The sequence below is a fragment of the Diabrotica undecimpunctata genome, chromosome 3 (genome assembly GCF_040954645.1).
Source record: "Diabrotica undecimpunctata isolate CICGRU chromosome 3, icDiaUnde3, whole genome shotgun sequence".
NCBI classification, from domain to species: domain Eukaryota; kingdom Metazoa; phylum Arthropoda; class Insecta; order Coleoptera; family Chrysomelidae; genus Diabrotica; species Diabrotica undecimpunctata.
In genome coordinates, this window is record NC_092805.1 from 31,185,675 (window position 1) to 31,209,985 (window position 24,311).

The 24,311-nt window shown below is 34.1% G+C and overlaps 2 protein-coding genes across 2 annotated transcripts in view; one reads left to right on the forward strand and one right to left on the reverse strand.

The window, feature by feature from the left end:
- Flo2 (flotillin-2) overlaps positions 1 to 24,311 on the reverse strand; it is a 372,138-nt gene that overhangs the window by 112,516 nt on the left and 235,311 nt on the right. The window lies entirely within an intron of this gene.
- LOC140436633 (glucose dehydrogenase [FAD, quinone]-like) overlaps positions 3,213 to 24,311 on the forward strand; it is a 115,826-nt gene continuing 94,727 nt past the window's right edge. The window contains exons 1-2 of the mRNA XM_072525626.1: positions 3,213 to 3,527; positions 3,850 to 4,248. Of these exons, the coding sequence (XP_072381727.1) occupies positions 3,301 to 3,527; positions 3,850 to 4,248 (626 nt within the window). The 5' untranslated portion in view covers positions 3,213 to 3,300. The remainder of the gene's footprint in view (positions 3,528 to 3,849; positions 4,249 to 24,311) is intronic.

A 24,311-nucleotide genomic window follows, 5' to 3' on the forward strand; every position in this document is an offset into this window, starting at 1 on the left:
CTGATATAATTTTAAACAAAAATTTTTATTAGCAGTTTTTGTGTAGAATGAACCGTTCTCTCAGAAACAACCCTTGAAACGATCGGCGATTTTGAGTGTCAGTGATGCGCTCGAAATCAATTTTAAATAAAAATTGTATCAACTCAACGGTAAAAATCGGTTTGATCAGAGTATTCTATCGACAAAAATTAATATAAACAAAGGTTATTCAAATATGCAAAAACAATTAAGGGATGTAACCAATAAAAAAACACCGTAACACTGCACTGCACTAGGAACATGTAAAAAAAAATAAAAATAATAACAGATGTTTCCTCTTTCATCGGTCTTCCATCAGAATATATTCAGCACTGCAAAGCAAAGTGCCGTTGCAGGTTACAGAAAAAAGGTAAAACTTTACGGTGAATATGTACTTTCACCACCAATAAAGATGAACTAATCTGCACTAATTGAAACTTAATTTCTTGCTGGTTTGCTCCATTTTTTTCTTTACTTCATAATATTTTAGTGACCCGTCTTAGGAGGTGCCCGAAGCCACCAGTCCCAGAAGCTATTGAGACCTCCGTGTATGCGCAGGCATACCTCCTACTAAGAAAACTGGCTGGCAAATGATTATGGGTTCCTGATGATCTAGAGGAGGACTAAGTCGTCGAAGTCGAGGGTGCTTCTACAGAATACGGCACCTTCAGAAGAAGAAGATGACCATAGGAAGTTGCTGTTTTGTGTTGTGTCTTATGTACAAACTATTTCAGACTTTTTACGGACTTGCTTTTATAAACTTTTTTCTTGTACAAATGTAATTGTATTTCTTGTTTATAAATATGTTTCTAACAAATTTATTTCCAGCCATAGAGTCTTCAAAGGAAGGGGGATGTCAATACGCACTCCGATGCGCATCGCCCCGCCCCAAAACATCTACGATTTTTAATATTGGCCAACTGATCTGAAAATGCCCATATCGAAACATATAAATATGGGACATATATTTTCAATTCACAGCTAGAATGCTAGATAGGTTCGATGATGAATGTTTCAGTGGAGATTAAATAACCTCTGACCACCTTCCACTTCTAGTTAAAACTGACTTCAATTCTCCTCCAGCAATAAGAACTACTATCTACAGGCAAGATTATCGTAAAGCAAATTGGAAACTCTTCCAAGAACATATCAACCAAAACCTCCCAGAGTTAGGCAATATGTCAACACATAACCAAGTTGACACAGAGATTTCCAAAATTAAGAAGCTTCTTCAAGAAGCCTCATCCCTTGCTATGTCAATAACACGATATAATCTATATACTCCAGCTCTCCCACCCACAATCATCGCACAAATCAAAACAAAACGTAAAATGATCAGAGAGTATAAAAGATTCCGAGACCCCTTCATTAAAGCAGAGTATAACAAGCTCTCGGCGTCGATAAGGTTGGAAGTAAACAGTCTGAAACAATTACAGTGGATCGTATGTCACGGCCAACCTAGACTACCGAGAGGGTGCTAAATTCTGGAATCAATTCAAAGTCCTAAAGAAGCAAAAAAGTCAGCCACGTTCACATCTCACAATCAATAACATCATTCTTAGTAATCCACAAGACAAGGCCGAAGCCTTCAAAAATACACTCCAGGCCGCACTCGTTTCCCCCAATAATCCCAATTTCAATGAAAGATCCAAAAGGGAAGCCGAACGGAGAGTGGAAGATACATTCTATTACCCTCAGGCACATTTGGGACCTCATCCTCACCCGATGATGGCCCCTGTGACTGAAGAAACCGTCAGGCAGATGTGTAACATTGGTAAAAACACATCTCCTGGCCCAGATGGCATTATTAGAAGAAGCCCTAAAAATTTTCCCGAGAATATCAGCCTGTTGCTCACCAATATAATCAATGCATGTCTTACGCTGAGCTATTTTCCAATTCCATGGAAAATGGCCAGCACAGATTCCCACATGATTCTCAAACAAGGGAAACCCCTAACCAACCCTGAATCGTATAGACCCATTTCTCTACTGAGCACCCTAGGTAAAGTCTACGAGAGGATCCTTAGGGAAAGACTCCTAATTCCTAGACGCTCACCTCGCAATTCCAAATTACCAAATCGGATTCAGGGCTAGACATTCCACGCGAAATGCATGGGTTGAAGCAACAATTTTCATTTCACAATCAATTAACGAAAGGAAACACGTTATAGGCATATTCCTACACGTCCAGAAGGCATTCGATCAGGTCTGGCACACAGGCCTGATCAAATCACTCCACCTTGCTGGATTGCCCACACCTTTCGTTAAGCTAAATAGATTCCTATCTCTCCAATCGGACGATCAGGATCAAAGTTGGCGACATCTTATCCACATCCTTTACTCCACAAGCTGGAGTACCCCAGGGCTCAATTCTTGCTCCAATATTACACACAGTCTACAGTAGTGACACCCCCCGCCCGCAATAGATCGGAAACCCTTCTTTTGTATGCGGATGATACTGCACTCCTCACGTCAGGGCTACATAGAGAGCGTGGACAATTGTCTGTATTCGAAAGAGCACAAAACTATCTAGATCGAGTAATTAGGTGGTCCAATAAATGGAGGAAATACCTCTTCCTTGAAGAGGCAACAGCGTCTTTAACAAGGTAAAAACATTGGGTCGAATTCACAGCTAGTCTTGCTCCGGCTCCCATATAGGATCTCCTGTATTCTGGGAGTCCGTTGTAGGGGCTCTGATCCCGTTTTATAAGCCGAGACTCGTGGCTGGACTTTTTTCATCTTTTAAAAATGTGTTTTATTCCATCTATCATGTGAGAATTATCAATAGTCCACCAAAGATGGAACATACGCAGAGGGCACTTCGAATGGACTGGTGGAAGTCCCTTTGTAAGGCACCGTGGGAATTGATCAGTGGCCGTTATTTTCCAGGCCCTTCCTCCCCACTTGGTAATAGTATATCCTGAAGTGATTCCACAAAAAAAAATAGATTCCTATGAAAAATGTCCATCATGGTCTCCTTTCGACAAATCCCGCCTGGACTATATAATTTGCTCTGTGATCTACAATTTAAAATTATTTCTACTAAAATAATTGTATAATTTAATAATAAGATAACATTTTTTTTAGTAATCATATTATGTTGAGTATGCAACAAAGTTATTATCTGTTAAAAACCAATAAAAAAAATTAAAGAAAATAAATGCGATAACTATTTTAAATCCACAGTAATTACAAAGAAAGTCTTATAATATAAGTCGGTTAATACGATAAGACAAAAAAGTTCTTTGAGGAATACCTAGTAATAATAAAAAAAAAACAAAAATGTCGTCGATTGCCCAAATGAATCTATTTTCTATGACTAGAATGGCTCTCACCCTTGGTCCTGGTTTAGGATTTATTCTGTATCTTCATAGTCTTACAATAAATTTAAGACCGGACATTTTGGATACAGAGCATAGAGTCAGAGATGTTCCTTTGTTTCAAATAAACGAAACTTACGATTTTGTGATAATTGGTGGGGGAAGTGCTGGGACAGTTTTAGCGAACAGGTAAGTGCATCCATTAAACTTTTTCCTTAAAGTGTTTTCTTCAATCTTGATAACTGGTTATATTAGATACTAAACATTCTTTGTTAAATACTGCTTTAATAGTAGGAATATCCACTCCCTTATGTTCAGAAGCTAGAGTTTCTACGCGTTTTCCATTCCTTGCTGTTTTCGTGATACTGTGAGCTAATATTACCTTATTCCATTAAAATTTGGAAGATTTACACATCTTTTCAGAATCGGTCAATAGATTTGTTCTCACTCTACAACAACCAGCTTATTATATAGCTTGAAAATAAATCTGTTACTCTAATCCTATTTTCAGATTAAGTGAAAACACTAACTGGAACATTCTCCTTCTTGAAGCTGGTCCTGACGAGGTAAGCATTACAGATATGCCTCTAATGTTTCCGGTTCTACAGCTATCACCGATCGACTGGCAATATCGGACAGAACCAGGAACCAAATATTGCCTGGGATTTACCGACGCGAGATGTAATTGGCCGAGAGGGAGAGTTCTGGGTGGAAGTTCTGTATTAAATGCCATGATGTATGTCCGAGGCAATAGAAAAGATTATGACAGGTATAGAGATCTAGGTAATCCAGGTTGGGGTTATGATGATGTTTTACCCTATTTCAAGAAATCCGAAGACATGCGAATTTCAGAACTAAGGGATGACAAATATCATGGAAAAGATGGGTATCTGACAGTAGAATACTACAGGTAAGTTGGATTAGAGATTGTATTATTGATAAACTATCCATCAAAAAAATAATAAAATGAGTCATACGCATAATCACTTAAGCTATCCTATAATTTAGATTCCCAATGAATTTTACCAAGACACTTGTCAGTAGCGAAGAATTTATTTTTTATTTAGTGTATGGCATATTAAGAACACATAATTAGAAGCAATATTTTTATAAAAAAAAAAACGCTAAATAGAGTACTACAAAAGAACATCTAATATATCAATATAATCTAAAACGTTTTCAGTCGCCTCCAGGAAATTCTTCTTCTTAGTTTATCTTGCTGTTCTGTCAATATATTACCCTCCTTTTCTCTTGACTTCTTTTGTTTGAATTCCTTTTTGCTTTTGTTCAGTTTCTGCTAAAATTTTCTCATCTGTATTGGCTTACTTAGATCTTGTAGTTCTTGAAGTTCTTTGTTCATATTTTCTCTCTTCTTTCTGCGGTATATTTTCTTTTTTTTCCTTGCGTAGTTATCATTAAAAAATATGTCTGTTTTTTCTCCCTGTTATAATCTGACATGATTCGTCAAAACAGTCATTTGTTCTTGTTCTTCTCTGTTTACCTTTCATGCCTAGTAATTTTTCAGCTACTTCTTTCATGATCTTTCTGCACACTTCCCCACTCACACTTAGATGGTAGAGCTAAAAGAGCATACATTGCCTATGAGCAGTGTCAACGAACGGTCGGACGCACCTGGGGCCTTACGCCCAGGGTGATCGCCTGGGTCTACACCGCTATCATTAAGCCAATGCTAACTTACGGAGCTATTGCCTGGGTACCAAAAGTGCTACAGGCAACAGCGATTAACAAACTAAACCATATTCAGCGGATGGCTTGCATAAATATAACAGGTGCCATGAAACAACACCAACTGCTGCAATGGAGTTGATCATTGGCATCACGCCTCTAGATATATATGTCAAAGAGGTGGCGCTTTTTTTTTTTATATGGTTTCGGCAGTTTGCCATACAGCCAGTTACATGATCTTTTAATCTCATTAGGCGCAGTAAAAAGTTTTTGAGTTATTTGCAATCGAATAGACTAAAATAGATAAATTTAAAGTTGAAGAATCAGTACAACATTTAACAAAAAGAAGAGAAAAAATATAAATAATACATACACATATATATCCATAAATACATACAATTAACATGGGTCACTCGCTTCACGTCCAGGGGCCCATCAGGACATTATAAAATATAACATACACAGGAGAACTAGGCCACGGTAAATAGGATTAAACATATAAAGGAGAAAAAACAAAGGTAAAAAGTAAAAACAAATTTTTTTTTTTTAACTAAAGAAAAATATAACATTTGGTCAAAAAATCGATTATGCAATCGTAAATGAATCTATTTTGAGTCGCTAGGGCAGATAAAACGTTAAACGGAGATTTACCGGTAATATGAACTATATTATTGTATAATAAGGTGGAAAGGGGTGGCGCTAGTGACAATGATGCGACTGCGCTCAGCTGGTGCAAACCTTGATGTAGGAATGGGACAATTGAGAACTCGTTTCTGGCGGGAAGAGCTGGATGTGCTACCACTGCTACAGGCAGGCTGCGACTCAATTGATCCAAAGTTTGTCTTTAACAAACCCTACAAAATTGAAACAAGACAGTATATGGAGACAAACGTGGCAAATGCCTATTGCATATACACCGATGGCTCCAAAATGAAAGAAGGCTCAGGATGCGGGATATACTCCAGATCACTGAACCTAAGAATAAAGTGGGGTATGGGCAAAAATGCCAGTGTAGTTCAGACAGAACTGACTGGTATCTCCATAGCCGCAAAAGAGATAACCCAAAAAGGTATAGCAGGGAAAACTATAATGATCTGCACAGATAGCAGACGAGCGCTACTAACCTTGAATAGACCACGTGTCACATCCAGGTTTAGTAATGGAGTGTCACGAGTCACTAACTCAAGCTTCGGATGGTAATACCATCATCCTGAGGTGGGCTAAAGGACACAACAGGAATAAACCAATTATCTAGGAAGGCGGCAAGCCTAAGACTCTTAGGACCTGGGGATCTTTTTGATTGGTCAACTACAACAATCGCGGAAATTGTGAAATGTCACTTCCATACGCAAACCGTAAAAAGATGGGAAGAAGGGCAAGGATGTAAACTTGCCAGGGTAACACTAAGTAACCTTGAAGAGTCAACATCAAAGAAGTACTTGGGAATGACCAGAAAAAACCTACGTTTGGCAGTTGGTTTTTTAACTGGTCATTGTCAACTAAGTAAACACGTCCACACACTGGGGCCAGCAGACACACCTCTATGTAGGAAGTGTGAACGAGAAGACGAAACTGTAGAGTATGTCCTATGTGAATGCCCGGAGTTATCGTTAATACGAGAGTACGCGTTCGGCGAGTCCTGGCCCACACCTACCCACATAAGAGAGATGTCTCCTGGTGACTTGTCCACCTTCCTAATTCCTCCTAAATTGTGGCTTAAATGCTGTGAAACTTAACTCGCCCTCCCTACTCTACAGATACAGATTCCCCACTCTTCATTTATGACTTCATGTTTTAGTCTGTTTTCCAGTGTGATGTTTATATGTTGTTTATATTCTCCATTTTTGTTTATATCTATGAGTCCTTCTACATTGTATTCATATGTATTCACATTCAGAACCTATTTACTTTTTAAAAAGTTTAAAATTTTAAAATTTTGGCACCTACCCTACTTTTGACCCAGAGTGATCAGAATCCGCATTTGCTCCTCTTCCGGTGCGACCGTTTATTATATTCGATTGGTGTCTTGAGTCTACAATAGAATGATCCATCATATTTAGTGTAAGTCCGCCTGGTAATTTCCAGGTGCATTTGTGAATATTTTTTTGAGCGGAGTTAAAATTATACAATAGTTTCCAAAAAAAAAACTACTCTGAAAAAGAAGTCATTTTTGAAATCAGAGCATCAAAAATATTTAAAATTCGTTATTTCCCAAGCATCAAAATTTTTTATTTTGTTGGGCTGTGTTATCATTCCTGAACCATAACATGCGAGTGAAACGTTTACTTTGTATTCCAGATCTTCCTTTGACTGAATTTTTAGTTCTTATTGATGCTTATAAAATGAAAGTATTTGCTTTGTTGTGTAGTTTCAACAATCTGCAGATTCAGCTGTTGATTCATCTTGTAACGATGATATTTTGCCTACCATAGGGTATTATTATATGGGGTAGAAGGTTGGGGATAGAAATTACTGGGGCGAAGATAGGGTAAGCAAAATAAACGCTACTTGTGCTAACGGCACTCAGGGTTTGTTAGGAGAGCTGGGGTCGTGGATAAGTAAAAAATATCAAGGGGTTTGGATTGGGGCAACTACAAAAATATGAAACAAACGGTCATGAATCTCTTGGGACAAAATAAAAAGAAACAGGAAACACCTCTAGTAATTTATAAAGAGCGCCACTTCAAGGTGCCTAATTATAACTATTACAACAACTAGTTGTAACCATCGAAATAATTATTTGAAATGCAAAACATATCTTTTTCAAATGGAAACTCAAAAAGGGTTAGTTAAAAAAATTAACAAATGTTAAGAAACAAAATTTAACATTTATTTTTGTGTCACCACAAACAGTTACAAAAATAATACAATACAAAAATATAATAACAATAGCTGCAAAAACTTACAAAATTTACATGTAAGTTAACCTTTCTTTTAAAGAAAACAAAATTAATCAAAAATCAAAATGCTAAAACGGGCTGTCATAAATTAATATTAAATTTAAAACAAAACTGAACAAATACAATGACAGCTAAAAACAAACCATACAATTTACTATTTTAAATATTACTATTTTTAAATTTTAACGAAAGCAATTATTGTTAAAAAAAGTCTGTCTTTACTTTAAAATTTAAACACAAATAAGAGTTACCTGGATTTCACAAAAATTACACTTTAAATTTCTGAGGCCAGAAATTGGAGTTGGACTCTCTGGACATGAACACACGAACAAAAGGGACTGGATCTTACACTGTGAATTGGATCGACCATTTGAGGCCGAAGTCGGCACTGGACACAAAACTTAGTACTCTGCCTTTTAAAAATTAGGAACAGGTAAAATTAGACGACATACACATTATTAACTGCTACTAAAATTTTTTTTACATAAGGTAAAACGAAGATTTCCAGAAAAGGGACAAAAACAGGAAACTACAATTTCAAATTCGACGAGAATTTGGACATAACGCTGGAAACCATATCACTCTTGACTTGACCGCAGCTCCAGCGAGAGTGACGAAATTATCTTTAAAAATTGATCGTCTAAGTTGGAATAAACAAAGCACTTAGGGTATAAACAAAACACAACGAAAATTAAGACGTAGATTATTAATTTGAAAACGCAATATCGGGCGGTTTGAACAAAGAAATATCGAAGAATTTGCGCCTGTGACATAAACAAACAATAAAATGATTTATTATCGACGGCGGCGACGTAAAAAGAACGAAAGATTATTTGGGTTTTAAATTGAAAGATACGAACTAAGAAACATTGAAAAAAATTCTTCGTTATTATAATGCATACATAAGGGGATTTCAATTTAACACATATACGAGGGGATTCCAATACATTTCAAATACTACAATCTGTTGTGTCTTTATTTTGCTGTGTAAACACATTTTGACATAATGTCAGGACATTGATTAATTCCGTTACTAAATAGACTTGTCGGTTATTTTACACTCAACTGAATTAAATTTTTTTCAGACATAAAATTCGAATCTCGATAATTGCGTTTCGTTCCGTTTAGTGCCGTATACGCAATACGTAGAATTAATTGCGGGGACTATGGTATTTGTAACAATATGATTCATGTCATGCAAGACTCGATGTATAACCCATTATGGACATACAAACTACAGCACTCTTTCTATTGACAGACTAAATTAAATATCCTAAAATAAAAAGAATATACTAATTTGAGTATTTCACATATTTAGGTAAATAGTTGACTTCCTCTCAAGTGCTAAGTCACACATTACTAATGTGTGACTGTCACAGACATACACATTATTAATGTGAATGAAAACTTTTTTCTATGTAATGGAAAGAGGTGAAATCCCTTTCACAGTAACTCTTGAAGAACTCATCTTAAAAGAAGAATACCGTGCAATGAGAGTTTTTTTAAGTAAATTTTTTTCTTCAAAATCCATTAAACTTTAATCCTATTTTTTATGGGAATAACGTTCCCAATAGATACAAGTTTCAGTAGTTAAATTATGGAAATTTGTTTGCACATAGGAAACTTTTTGTAAGTACTTTTACCTTAGATGCGCAGAATTCCCCCGGTTTCCCCTATATTCTAAGGTCCTAAAACACTTATAACTTAAAATCAATTGACACTCAATTTCCATTTAGAAAAATCGACTGAAGTATTATTTATATAACTAATGAGAAGGTATATTGTTTATAATTCCTAATTATTATTATTAATAAAAAAAACAACAAAAAGGAAGATCACATTGGGCCCTGCAGGTGGTATGACGGAGTTTATCAACATCATAATTGTTTGACAATAAAGTAGGAAAACTGAAACTGGCTGTATCCTGAGAACCCAGTACCTTCCCGGTACATGTTGCTCAACTCGCTGTATATGTATGTAAAATATTGAAAAAGGTGTCGGTGGTCTATAAGACGAACTTTAAAAAAAATGTATTACATTTTTATAACGTCTATTTTATATTAACTTAAGTATCGTCTCTTAAATTTATAAACATTTTAGTGCTATTTGTAGTTTCCTATAGAGTTACTTTGAATTATTAAAAATAAAAAAATTGTGCTGTATGTTCCGCATTTAATGTAAATGGAATAATATTGATCACATATTAACCTTGAACGCAGTGTTGCCACTCTATATTTTTAACGTTTATTCTCGAAATTTGGAACTAAAATCTGAAATCGCTAAAAAACAACAACTGGTCAGTAGAATCGTTAACCTTATACAGTGACGCACCTAGAATTTGCCTGGGGGGTTTAGTTAGGCACCGAAATTTTTCTTATGCTACCTCCATTTTGAGTCCTTAAAATTTGAGTTTTAGTTTAATGTAAAGTACTAAAGATAGCAGTGCCAAATATTTAGGTATCTGTTATCCTGCCTACCAACCAAAACCACCCTCTCCTACTTGTGCGCACTCCCTTCTCTTAACTAGATCTTATCACTGTCGTTGGTCTGGTTGGTGTTTCTCTCGTTCTTCTTTCTTTTTAATTACTGTTCGGATGTAATTGTGAACACTATTCCATCCCTCCTTACTTCCCGTCATCTTCAAGATCATCTCTCTTACAGTCACAGGGTTCATACCTATTTCTCTATACATTTTGTTTCTCTCCACTGTACATCTATTACACTCCAGCATTGTGTGAGTAACAGCGTCGGAATATTCGCAGTATAGGCATTTATCTGTATCTGTCTTCCTGAACCTATGAAGATACGCCTTAAAACAGACAATCTACCCAGTCTCTTTGGCTGCAACATGCCTATATATCTAAATATAATGAAAATATTATTAATTATTGTGTATATATACAATAATTTTTGTATTCTACACATTTAAAGTGGTAATTTAATTATTAAATTAGCGTTTTGGATTTTTTGTATTGTGTGTGAAAGATAAGTTACATTTTCCTACTATTCTTTATATATTTTTTACTTTATATGCCCTGGGGAGGGGTTTTAACCCCCAAAACTCTCCCGTGGGAGCGCCCATAGACCTAGAACATTTAATTCAAGATTAAAAAAACTTTGTTCCATACAGTGCATTGCTGTAAAATATAAATATTGTTTGTAGTATATTAATTGTTAGCAAATCAAAAATGCTTACAAGGAAATAAATATTAGATGATAAGTATTTTGACATTTTTTCCAATATTTGAGCCATAGCATTTATCCATTCATCCGATTTCTTCACTTCTTTTTATCTTTTATGGACCAAGAATTCTAATAGAATGCTTTCTTTTGAATGAAAAGTTGTGCAATTCTAGCGATAAACTTATATTTGACTTGGCAACAATGAAAAGTAAAAATAAAAGCGGGTATATCGAATATAGGCAACAAACTATACAGCAACTGTAAATTGCCTAACGTAAATTCACACTTGAACGTGATGTAATCTTGGAATAAAATGTAATAAAATGTGTTTTAAGTTGCACTATATAAGAAATATCAATGTAGCAATTAAAAACAACAATATAATGGTTGAAACACTATGCTCTCCTTGTTAACATATTTTATAAGATATCTTCAGTCGCCTTATGAACCAAAAACTCATCCGAAGCCGATTTTAACATAATGTGTTCGTTGGTCTCAAAGTTAACTACTTCCAGAGGTAGGGAGTTCCTAAAAGTAATTAGACAACTTAAGGCGACTCATAAGGCGACTGAATATATCTTTTAAAATTTGTCAAAAATGACAGCATAATGCTTCAATCATTATATTGTACTTATTGTAGTTTTTAATTGACAGTTGTACCTTAAAATTCTCTAAATTAGTAAGACATTTATTTTCGTACTATATTAAATTAATATTACGTAGTTTTTAATTGCGGGATACTTTTCTTTAATAATTTATATATTTGATATTATCAAAAATAAAGCCGATTCGATATTATCAAAAATAAATAATAATAACTTTTGAGCGAAATTTGTATTTTTGGAACACCTCGTATACCTACCTACAAGTGAAAAACCCGATAACTGACGTTTATACGAAGATTCACTTTTATCTCAAAATGAAATTAAAAAGTGTTCTGTGTTTATTTTATATAATATTCGTATGATGCAACTTTTTGTTATCTTTAATTCCAAGATTAAATCACATTCATAAAATATGAACTTATGTTGGGCAAATTACTTTACCAGTTGCTGTATAGTTTGTTGCCTATACCCCATATTCCCGTTTCTATTTTTGTTACGCACTGTTGCCAAGTCACATATAATCTTATCGTAAGAGTTGTACAAATTTTTACAGATTAAAAACGAAAAGGCATTCGATTAGAATTCTCGGTCCAAAAATACCTTCTTATGACTTTAAATAAATCAGTCGTTTCTTCTAAATGCAAACTGTAGAGTGTTGTTTTTTTTTAAGAATTTCAAATTTTAGTTTCAGATTTCGAGACCTTAAAAAATAGCGTGGCAACATTGCGTTCAAGGGTAATGTGATCAATATTTCATCACATACAAAACAAACAACATAAACTTCTAATAAACTTTTTGTTTTTAATAATTCAAATTCAGTTTATAGGAATATATTAATTTAACCAAAATTTTTAGAAATTTAAATAAAGATACCCTAGATAATATAAAATAGAGTTCTGAGTATAGTAAAAAAATTATTTTAAACTTTGTCTTATAAACTATCGATACGTCTTTTAATATTTTACATACATAAGACAGCGAGCTGAACGATACATTCCGGGAAGGTACTGTGCTCTCGGGATACAGCCAGTTTAAAGTTGGTTCCCGTATAATCTTGTGTAAGGTACCCCTCTAATTATATGATGTTTAAAAAACACATATTTCCACCTGCAGGGCCCAATGTGACCTTCCTTTTTGTTTTTTTTTATTGATCAAATAGCTTAAATCAGTATAAGTATAAATGATTAATATTATCATAAGGAAAATGATACCTCGTTCTCACTAAGAAACTAACTGGAGCCTGGAGGAGGAGGAGTATGTTAATGGTACACCTTCGAAAATAAAGTATTGTGTTATAAATCACCGACACCTTTTTTAATTTTAATATCTTACATATTTATGCAGCGAGTTGACTGACACCTCTCGGGAAGGTAGGATTCTCGGGATATAGCCACTTTCAGAGTGAATCTTCATTAAACTGATGGTAATATTATTTTAAAAAAACTCCGCAATTTCCACCTGCAGGGCCCACAATGATCTTTCTTTTTTATTATTAAGTTCAATAATCAATTACTTTGGGTTATTATAAATGATTATTGTTAAGTAATGTTATACGATTAATGTTACAAGAGGAGAATGTTACCCAGCTCTCAGAAACTGACTGAGGAGAACTACTCAGGGTACTCTTTTGAAAATACACCAATCACATAAATTGAAGTGAGAGTCATCGATTGCACCATTCCTTTGATAAAAATCAAATAGTGAACTGGGAAAGGTGGGTTATAAAATTTTCGAAGTAACTAGGAAATTGGAGGAAGGAACAAAGCAAATAAAAGTAACCAAAGAAAGAAACACATAAAATAGTAATTTTACAAAAAAGTCGCCAAGATAAATTAACTTCTTTAACAAAAAAAGTCATATAGTCAAGCAACTGTAGGAAATCTAGAAAAGAGGCCCCACACATAATTATCAGTAGATCAAAAATCAAGCACTGATGTGGTACAGAGAATTTTAGAGATATTGGATCAGATGGATAAGCGGAGGTTCTGGTTTATGAATCATGGTTTATGATATTAATAATACTGTGCACTTGTAACGACTGCAACGACAGTAACGACACATTGCGCGATCACACACTATATGAAGTGGTAAAGGCAGTGACATGCGTGTTTATTAATAAAATAAAATAAAAAAAAATAAAGTAAAATAAAATAAAATAAAATTTACAATTTTTGATGCCACCATTTAAATTTAAATTTTAATTTTTATATATTTTATAAACTTAGATAAAATAAAATACAATCTAATCGTATCGAATCGAATCGATTATTGAATCGACTATCGCACTGAAACAATTATCGAATCGATTATCGAATCAAATCGAATCAAATTTACTATAAAATCAAATCGATTATCGAATCGATTATCGAATTGATTATCAAGTCAATTATCGAATCGATAATCAAATCAAATCGAATCGAATCGATAATCAAATCAAATCGAATCGAATCGATTATCGAATTGATTATCGAATCGATCATCGACTCGGAATCGAATAGATCATCAAATCGAATCGATTATCGAATCGGAATCGAATCAAATCAAATATCGAATATAATCAAGTATCGAATCGAATCATTTATCCATCCTGATCTAATAGATTATCGAGTTGAATCTTCTATTGAATGGAATTGAATCAAATAACGAATGGAATCGATTATCGAATCGATTATCGAATAGATTATCGAATCGAATCGAATCAATTATCGAATCGAATCGAATCAATTATCAAATCGAATCGGAATAAAACAGAATGGAATAAAATAAAGTAAATTAAAACATTACATTACAAGAAGAAAAAAGACATTTCCGACTTCGTCTCATCGGCGGTGCAAACAATGTGTCCTCGGAAAACAATGAAAAAATCTTCATTAAAAGACTTAGATGAAGCCGTCTACCAATAGTTCTATCAAAAACGTGCTGAGGCAGTTCCTATTTCGGGGCCGTGAAATGGTAAGTGAAAAGGCTATACGGTTTCATGAAAACTTGAAAATTGAGGAGCCATTCTCTGCTTCCCAAGGATGACCACACAAATTCAAAAAAGACACGGTATCAGGCCGTTGGCTATTCAAGGGGAGAGTCTTAGCGGTGATGATGTTTCAGCCACATTATTTATTGAAAATATTAACTCTTTAGTCGAAAAATTTAATGTAACTCCCGATCAAATTAAAACGCTGATGAATCAGGATTATTTTGGAAAATGCTTCCTTCAAAAACTTTAGCTGCTCGATCCGAAAAATATGCTCCTGGTCACAAAACTAGCAAAGAACGGCTTACAATTATGATATGTTGTAATGCTTCAGGAGATCATATAACTGTTATTCGAAAAGCGGTAAAACCTGGATCATTCAAAGGAACTGAAATAAGATGTCTTTCTTGTAACTATTACAACCATCGAAAAGCTTACCAAACAATCTTTTCGTCGTGGTTTAAAGATAAATTCGTACCTTCAGTGCGTCAACACTTGAAAAAAAAAGGTATACCTCTTAGAGCTGTTTTATTACTCGACAATGCTCCTTCCCACCCAGCTGAGTCGACTTTGACGACTGAAGATGGACAAATTTTTGTTCATTATCTTCCACCAAACGTCACTTCCCTGATACAACCGATGGATCAAGGGGTAATATCCAGTTTAAAGAGAAGATACAAAAAATTATTCCTGAGATGTCTCCTTGAAGAGAATAACAGCAAATATTCAATAAAAGAAATTTTAAAAAATTGGACCAAAAAAACACGCTATCTTTTCAGTCTGTGAAGCCTGGGTAAACTTACCCTCCAAAGCATTGAAACTTTCATGGGAGAAACTATTGGAACAAGATAATGTTGTACAAGAAACCTCAGAAGAACTGGAAACAGAATCATTTCTTGAAATTTCCAAAGCTCTCCCGGATTTCATTCATGATGATAGGGATGACATGAAAAACTGGCTGGAAAATGACAGAGACGAAGAGGGATTTGAACAACTGAGTGACAACGAAATAGCAGATCTCCACAGAAAAGATGGGCCATCTACTTCGTCGCAGTTTGATTACGAAAACTCGAGTGATGAGAACGAAAATTCGCTATTCGTTACGGAAAGAAAAACAATAAAACACAACCAAGCATTGGAGGCAACAGAACTTCTACTAAATTATTTTGAACAGGAAAACGCTAATTATAACAGAATTCTCTTGCTACGGACTCTGAGAACTGATATTAGAAAAGAAATTTTTAATAAACAAACTAAAATTACTGATTTTTTCTCCAAATGAAAATTCAATCTGTACATAGGTATGTAAAACAGTATTGTACATTCTTTATACATATATACATGTGTATGTACATACATAAGTACCTATATTTTATTTAATGTATGTACATAGTTTTGTATACATACATACCATAATTTAATATACACATGTAAGTACATACATATGTAAAAAAACGTTTGTTTTTTAATAAAAGTGATTTTTCGGATACATTTTTTTAATTATCCTTCTTATCTATCACATTAAGTCAATAAAATAATGTATTTCCATTATCCAGTGTTTTCAATTATCCGTGCACCCCCAAACCCGCCATTACCCCGGATAACGGAGGTTCTGCTGTATATATATTATTATATTCTGTATATTATACATTTTAAAGTAGAGGACTTTAAAATGATATTGCTAATATTGCTGCGTTGCGTTCCTGGAACTTGGGTGTCTTTTTAAAAACGAATCACGTGCTTTACGAATCACTTTTTTAAAAACGAATCATGATTTTTTCTGACGGATATTCTCAAGTTTAAGTTGATTTCATGTAATCGAATGAACTATCTTACAATAAAGTCGTCGTAGGAATGCAACTCAGCAGTATTGGCAATATCATTTTAAAGTCGTCTACTTTAAAATGTATAATGTATGTCTGAATTGTCAATATAAATAAGTCAGATAAAATTAAATTACAAGTAACAATCAAGTAACAAAAACAACATTTGTTTAACTCATTAATGTTTTTATTTTGAGAACGATTTCCGAAGTGGAAATTGACACGTCAATAAATTTATTTTAAACCTCAATTCTGGCTTCTTCTCATTAAAATAGTAATTACTTTAAGATGCCACAAGAAACAAGCTTCAGAACAATATCAAAATAATAACTATCTCAGCTTTCTACCCAAAACTAGAGACATTTTCAAATTTTGTGTTTCATATTTTGAGACTTAAAAGATAGCATGGCAACACTGCCTTCAAGGTTAATGTCATTCATTCCATTACCTACTAACATCTAAGATAAACTTTCAACAAACTTTTTGTTTTTAATAAATTAAATTTATGCTATAGGGATGTAATAATACCACTATAATTTTTCTAAATTTAAATAAAAACACTATAGTTAATAAAAATAGAATTTACAACGTAATAACAACTTTATTGTAAAGTTCGTCTTATAAACCGTCGACACGTTTTTTAATATTTTACATACATATACAATGAGTTTTACGCGAGAAACCGGGGAGGTACTGGGTTCTCGGGATACAGCCAGTTTCATATTATGAATCACGATGATGTTAATTTAACTGTAGCAAGATCCAATTATCCAATGTAATTTCTACCTGCAGGGCCCGATGTGATCTCCCTTATTGCTTTTTTTTGTTAAATGATAAAATATTTTAGATAATAAAAGGATTACATAGTCTTGTTGGGTTGAGTTTACCGAAAGTACAAGCTGAATATAGCCGCATATGTCAAAAATATTTCGGTTTGGCACAGTGTTGGCATGTTTTTATGTTGTATGCTTCAAATATAAAGAGATAAATCTTTTAAAAAGTACATTTTGATTATACTATTTTATGAATTCTGCAATTTATAATTTATATGAAGCAATAACGAGTAAATATTTGTCTCTTTCGAGATTAATTGCAAACATCTGTTGTAATCTGGCAACTGCTGATTTGACGATTGCCAAATCTATCCCCTAATCTATCAAAGGGTAATTGTTAAAAAAATTTCTAATAATTAACGGCAATTAATCTACAGCAGTGGACTCTTGAGGCTGGATGATGATGATGAATTAATCTACAAAGAAACAAATATTTACTCATTGTTGTTTTATATAAATCAAAAATTGCAGAATTCATAACATAATATAAACCAAATGTACTTTTCTAAAGCTTTATCTTTTTATATTTGAAGCATACAGCATCTACATTATAAAAACATGCCAACACTGCTATACCGAAATTTTTTGTTCCATGTTTGACATTTGCGGCTATAATCAGCTTGTACTTTCGGTAAACTCAACCGTCTTGTTGTATATATAATCTTTATACTTCTAAAAAACAATTCCTTGGTAATTGGTATGAGAAAGATCACTGTGTTTGGAAAGTATTTAGTGTTTACTTAAATATTTTATATATATATATATATATATATATATATATATATATATAATATATATATATATATATATATATATATATATATATATATATATATATATATATATTTTATTATTCTTAATATTTTTAAGATATGATCTTATTTAAAAGCCAATTATATTCTTTACATTTCCCACGTTAAAATGGCAACTCAAAACACATTTCATAATAGCATGCAAGGTTTTTCGATAACCACGCCATAAATTAGAAGATACCCTTAAAACATGTGTGTAGGAAAAGTTGCTTAACTTTACGCCGAATAATATTTCACTAGAACCAGAGTACAAGTAGCACCAACCAACAACAGGGTGCAACATCCAACAAGAACAAATGGGCAGTCATATGTTCAAGCAAGAAAAATACCAGTAACAGAAAATACCATTATATTTTCCAAAGAACAACAAGATGGACATGGTGAGAGAAATAGTCACCAAAGTGGTGTATGAAGCGATAGAGGGGATAAAGATAACACTGAACTAAGGTACGTAAAAAGGGGATACTTGAAGATAGGCTCCTGGAATCCAGGCGGTATAAGAACAAATGTAAATGTGTTAGACGAATTAATCAACAGACATAAAATGGACGTCGTAGCAATACAGTAAACCAAATTGACGAACAGCATAAACATAAAGTTTCCTGGCTACGACATTTAACGAAACGATCATAGAGCAAATTCAGGAGGCATTGCTATCCTAGTGAGAAAAGGAATTCCACACACCAGAATACTAACATCACAACTAAACACTATGGAAGCAACTACAATTAAAGTACAAATGAGGCAAGAAGATATCAGAATCACCTCTGCATACGTAAGGCCACGAGATCCTATAATAGACGACGACCTGAACGCGTTCCTGAATATAGAAGAGCCGTCCATAATAATGGGAGACCTAAATGCGAGATCCAATAAACTGCAACGATAGAGCTACGAATAGAAACGGAAGATTACTGAACAACTATCTAGCAAACAATGAAGACACAATGGTAATAGGGCCCATTGAACCGACACATTTCCCTGGAAATGCTCAACCCACCCATCTAGACATAGTAGTAGTTAAAAATCTAGGATTACAGACCGAGATCAGAACATTAAACGAAGGATCACAAGACCACAACCCCGTACTACTAGAAATAGGAACATGGGAAGAAAACAACACAACAATAATAAAAAGAAAGAAAACAAAGTGAACAAATTACAAAAGACTTCTGAGTATTGGAATCAACAACGTCCCAGTGATAAACAATCCACAAGAAAAAAAGAGTCCTAGAGTTCGAAAATATCGTACAAGAAGCACTCAGAAATAGCACTACTGAAAAAGAAATAGACATACACATATGAAGATTTAAAGACATAAACCCGGAAATCTAAGACATGATAAGGGAAAAGAACAGAGCCCAAAAGAGAGCTAGAAGGAAAAGAAACCAGGAGGACAAAAACAGGGCAAATCGGCTAAACAGAGAAATGAAAACAGCACTATCAGAACACAGAAGCCGACAATGGAATAACCACGTTCAAGAAATGGAGGAAAAAGGTCCAAACATGCAAAATATATGAAAACTACAAAAAATACTAAGAAATGATAGAAAACTCATACCTCCACTACACAATAGATTAAAAAGCCGAGGTGATGAGGAGGACTCTCTCTCTCTCGAGAGAGAGTGTACATTAAATTATTACCAAGACGAACATGTACACTTCATCGAAGAAGTCGAGGAACAACAATACCGAAGAACCAGAGGAGATAATCACACCTACATCTCCTCAAGAAATAAACGAACTAATTACAAATAGCTCACCGAGAAAAGTACCTGGTCTAGATGAAATTTCAAATAGAGCTCTGAAGTATCTACCAGCAAAAGCAATAGTACTTTTAACCAACATAACGAACGCGATCCTTAGATACAGGCTCTTCCCAAATCGATCGAAGGAATCATGATTCCGAAGCCAGGAAAGAATACCATGTTTCCGCAAAACTACATGCCGATAAGCTTACTGCCAGCAGTCAGCAAGATCGTAGAAAGAGTTATACTAAGAAGACTACAAGCTGAAACATACGAAATAGGACTAATACCAGAAGCTCAGTTCGGATTTAGGGCAGAACACTCTAGCAAATTACAAGTACTTAGACTGACAGGATTTAACGAAAAACAGTACACAGAACAGCGTTCCTGGATGTAAGCAAAGCCTTTGACACAGTCTGGCATAAAGGCCTAATATACAAAATAAGAGGATACGGATATAGTGAGGTCATGACGAGACTGATCTTTTCGTACTTGAGCAACCCAAGCTTCAGGGTACGAATAGGACAAGTACTATCCGAGCATGGAGCTACGGATGCTAAAGTGCCACAGCGAGCAGTTCTGTCACACCTACTGTACAAAATATACACCTTAGATGTTCCAAGAACACCAGGAACACTACTCAGCCTTTATGCAGACGACCCAGCGGTTGTGGCCAAACACAGAAACTTAGAAGTAGCGGTCAACAATCTACAGACAGCATTAGATCACATTGAAGAGTGGTGTATCCAATGGAAAATAGCAATCAATTCAGAAAAGACACAATTTTTTCTTATAAAAAATTATTTTTAAAAGTTCTTTAATTTGTTACTTTCTAAATTAGAATAAACAATTCACCAAAATAGTTGCAAAAAACGCTTAATTTTTTTGCATAATGACATGCAATATTTTGACAGCTCAAATATTTTCTCTTCCGAACCCTGAAAATCTAAATGAATACTTCGTTAATGTAAGTAAAAATATAACATCAACTATTGTGCAACAACAAGATCCTACTTCCTATCTACCCAATTCAAAAAAGGTCTCGAATTCATTCTTTATAAGACCAGTTGATAAATCTGAACTGATCCAAACAATCAGTAGTATCAAAAGCAATTCTTGCTGTAGTACCGATGGACTATCCATAAACATTTTCTTAAATCTCCCAAAAAATGTGTTGGAAGTCCTGGTCTCACTTATTAACGATTCCTTTGAAAAAGGTGTATTTCCAGAGTGCCTAAAGACAGCCATTATTATTTCTCTTCATAAGGGTAGTGAAAAATCTAATGTCTGCAACTATAGACCTATTGCCTTACTACCGGTCCTATCCAAAATTATTGAGAGCCTTATAAAAACCCGACTTATGTCCTTTCTCGTTGAAAACAACATTTTATCACAAAGTCAGTTCGGCTTTTTATCTAATAAATGTACCAGCGATGCTATGTTTTCTGTACAACATGAGGTCTATCAAGCAACAAATAATAATCTTTATACTGCCACTGTTTTTTGTGACTATGCCAAAGCCTTTGATTGTGTAAATCACGACATTTTGATAAAAAAACTAAATTTCTACGGAATTCGAGGTATTTCTTTGAATTGGTTCCAATTTTACTTGAGTAATAGGAAACAACGACATAGTTAGAGCAAATAGCTATTAAATGTGGAAATAAAGCCTACAATCCATTTAAGACGACAAAAGGACTTCTACAGGCTGTGCTACGTCCCCTACTCTGTTTAAAATATTCTTGGAAAAGACACTCAAACCATGGAGGAGAAAGTGCGAAGGAATGGGCATACCAGTAAGAGACTAATACCTATACACCTTAAGTTTTGCCGACGATCAAGTAGTCATCGCACAAGATGAAGAAGATCTCAGCTTTATGCTCAGAAAACTAGAAGAAGAATATAAAAACAACGGAATGGAAATAAACTTAGAGAAAACCGAATACCTAACAACAGAAAACAAGGAAATGAGAAACCTAGAGATAGACGAGGGAAGACAAATAAATGGAACAGATAAATTCAAGTATTTAGGAACCATAATATCGAACCAGGGAACAACAGAAGAAGATATAAACAACAGACTGAGACAAACAAGAAACTGTATAAGACAACTAAACTCAGTGTCGTGGGATAAGAACATTACGATAAAGACAAAAAAGAGAATATATAATACCCTGACAAGAAGTATCCTGACATATGGGTCTGAAAACTGGACAATAAACAAGAGAAATAGAGGTAGAATAAGAGCAGTAGAAATGGAGTTCCTGAGGAGAAGCTGTAGACTTACAAAAAGAGACAGAATTGAAAAAGCAGAGATTAAGCGGAGAATGGGAGTGCAATCAGACATAATCGACTATATAGAGGAGAAGAGACTATCCTGGTACGGCCACGTCAGAAGAGCGGACAGAGGACGCTGGATAAACAAAATCACAGAATGGAGCCCGATTGGAAGAAGAAAGAGAGGAAGACCCCGAAGGTCATTCAGAGATGAAATCGACGAGGCTATGGAGAAAAGAACCCTGCGAGATGGAGACTGGAATGACAGGGAAAATTGGAGAAAACGGTTGAGTGAAGGAAGACAGTGAAAACTGTGGAAATCCTTAGTAGTAGTAGTAGTGATACTGACTCTAGTAACAAAAGCATTGTATGCGGAGTACAACAAGGTTCAGTACTAGGTCCTCTACTTTTCCTTATCTTTATAAATGACATAACTAACTTAAAAATCGATAAAAATTTTTTTTTCTTTTTGCTGATGATACCAGTATTATCTGGAGGAACTCTAATATTGCAACTCTTCATGCAATTATAACTTCTGATCTACTTAAAATAAAAAAATGATCCGACTCTAATTTACTTTATTTTAACGTGGATAAGACCCTATAAAGGAGATCTTCAACCTTTGCTTCTTAATAACAGTAAGATCAGTATCGTTGATTCTGTAAAATTTCTTGGCATTTTTATAGACAGCAACCTTAAATGGTCCCTTCATATCGATTTGTTAAGTAAGAAACTGCCTCAACCTGCTATGCAATAAGATCTGTTTCGAAGGTAATCAATTTAGCATCTTCCAAAATAACATATTTTTCTTTGTTCGAGTCTCATCTTCGATATGGTCTTCCTTTTAAGGGTTCTAGTACAGCTGCCCAATCTGATGTTATTTTTAAATTACAAAAAAGAGCATCACGGTATCTTTTTGGCCTCAGTAGAATAACACATTGCAGAAGCTACTTAAAAAAATCACGGGATTTTAACTCTTTCCTCTTTATATATTCGAGAAACTGTTTGCTTAATTCGTAAGCACCTATATATGTTTTTCAAGCAAGACTTAATCATGACTACACCACTAGAAATTCAAGCTTTGATGTATATTTACCGATTCCGTCCACTGAGTTAGTAAAGAAATCTATATTATATTCGGCAAAAAAATTACACAACCATCTCCTTTTGCAACTTAAGTCAACAACTTTCCGTAAATTGACAAAAGTCTATCTATCTCAAAGACCATATTATTCCGTTGAAGAGTTTCTTAACGAATAACTAAGAAATTACAGTATAATACGTTTAGGTACAAGCATTGATTATAAACCACACCATGATATGTGTGGTTTATAATCAATGGTACAAGTAACTAAAGTATTTTTTATATATATTTGGGTATCACATGTAGCAACTTTATTATGCAATTTGCAGTTTAGTTAAATTTTGCAATGGATTGTATATTTTATTAATTTTTATTTTGTGATTCTGAGATATTGACGATTTATGTAATTTTAGTAAATTTTAATTGTTATTGTTATTTTTTTACATTTTGTAAGCTTTGTCTATAAAATTGTACAATTTTCAGTGACAATAAAGTATATTTCTATTCTAATATAACTACTTAAAATTATGGCAGTTAATTTCAAACCGATCGACCAATAAATTTAATTTCTTTAAGTTATTCAATTTGTTTATCACGGAAAGAGATTATTTAAACAAGTGTACTTACCCAAACAGTCACTCTAGAAATATTTTGTAAATTGCAAAAGATTCGAAAGAGGGCTGATTTTTAAGGTTATAAATATTTATAATAACTTTGACATTTTTTTATGTCACACGCTTGTAAGTAAGCTCAATAAAAAGCTGGTGAAAAAAGACTAAAAAATCAGAACCTTCTATGACCAATAGGAAACTAGACGGCATTTTTTTTCTTCAAACCATATTTCCATTGTTTATTAAAATTAAGAGCTGAAACTTGAACAGATTGTAAATAAAGATCTGAGTTTTATTATTCAACTTAAGATTGCGTATACAAGTGAAGAAGTAACTAGTTATAATCCGTTAAAGTGATGGTACTCGTAAAATACCGCCACGGAAAAGTGAGGGGTAAGAACAGTCCGCTGCAATATCTCGGCTTGTTTCTTGTTATTGGTCAT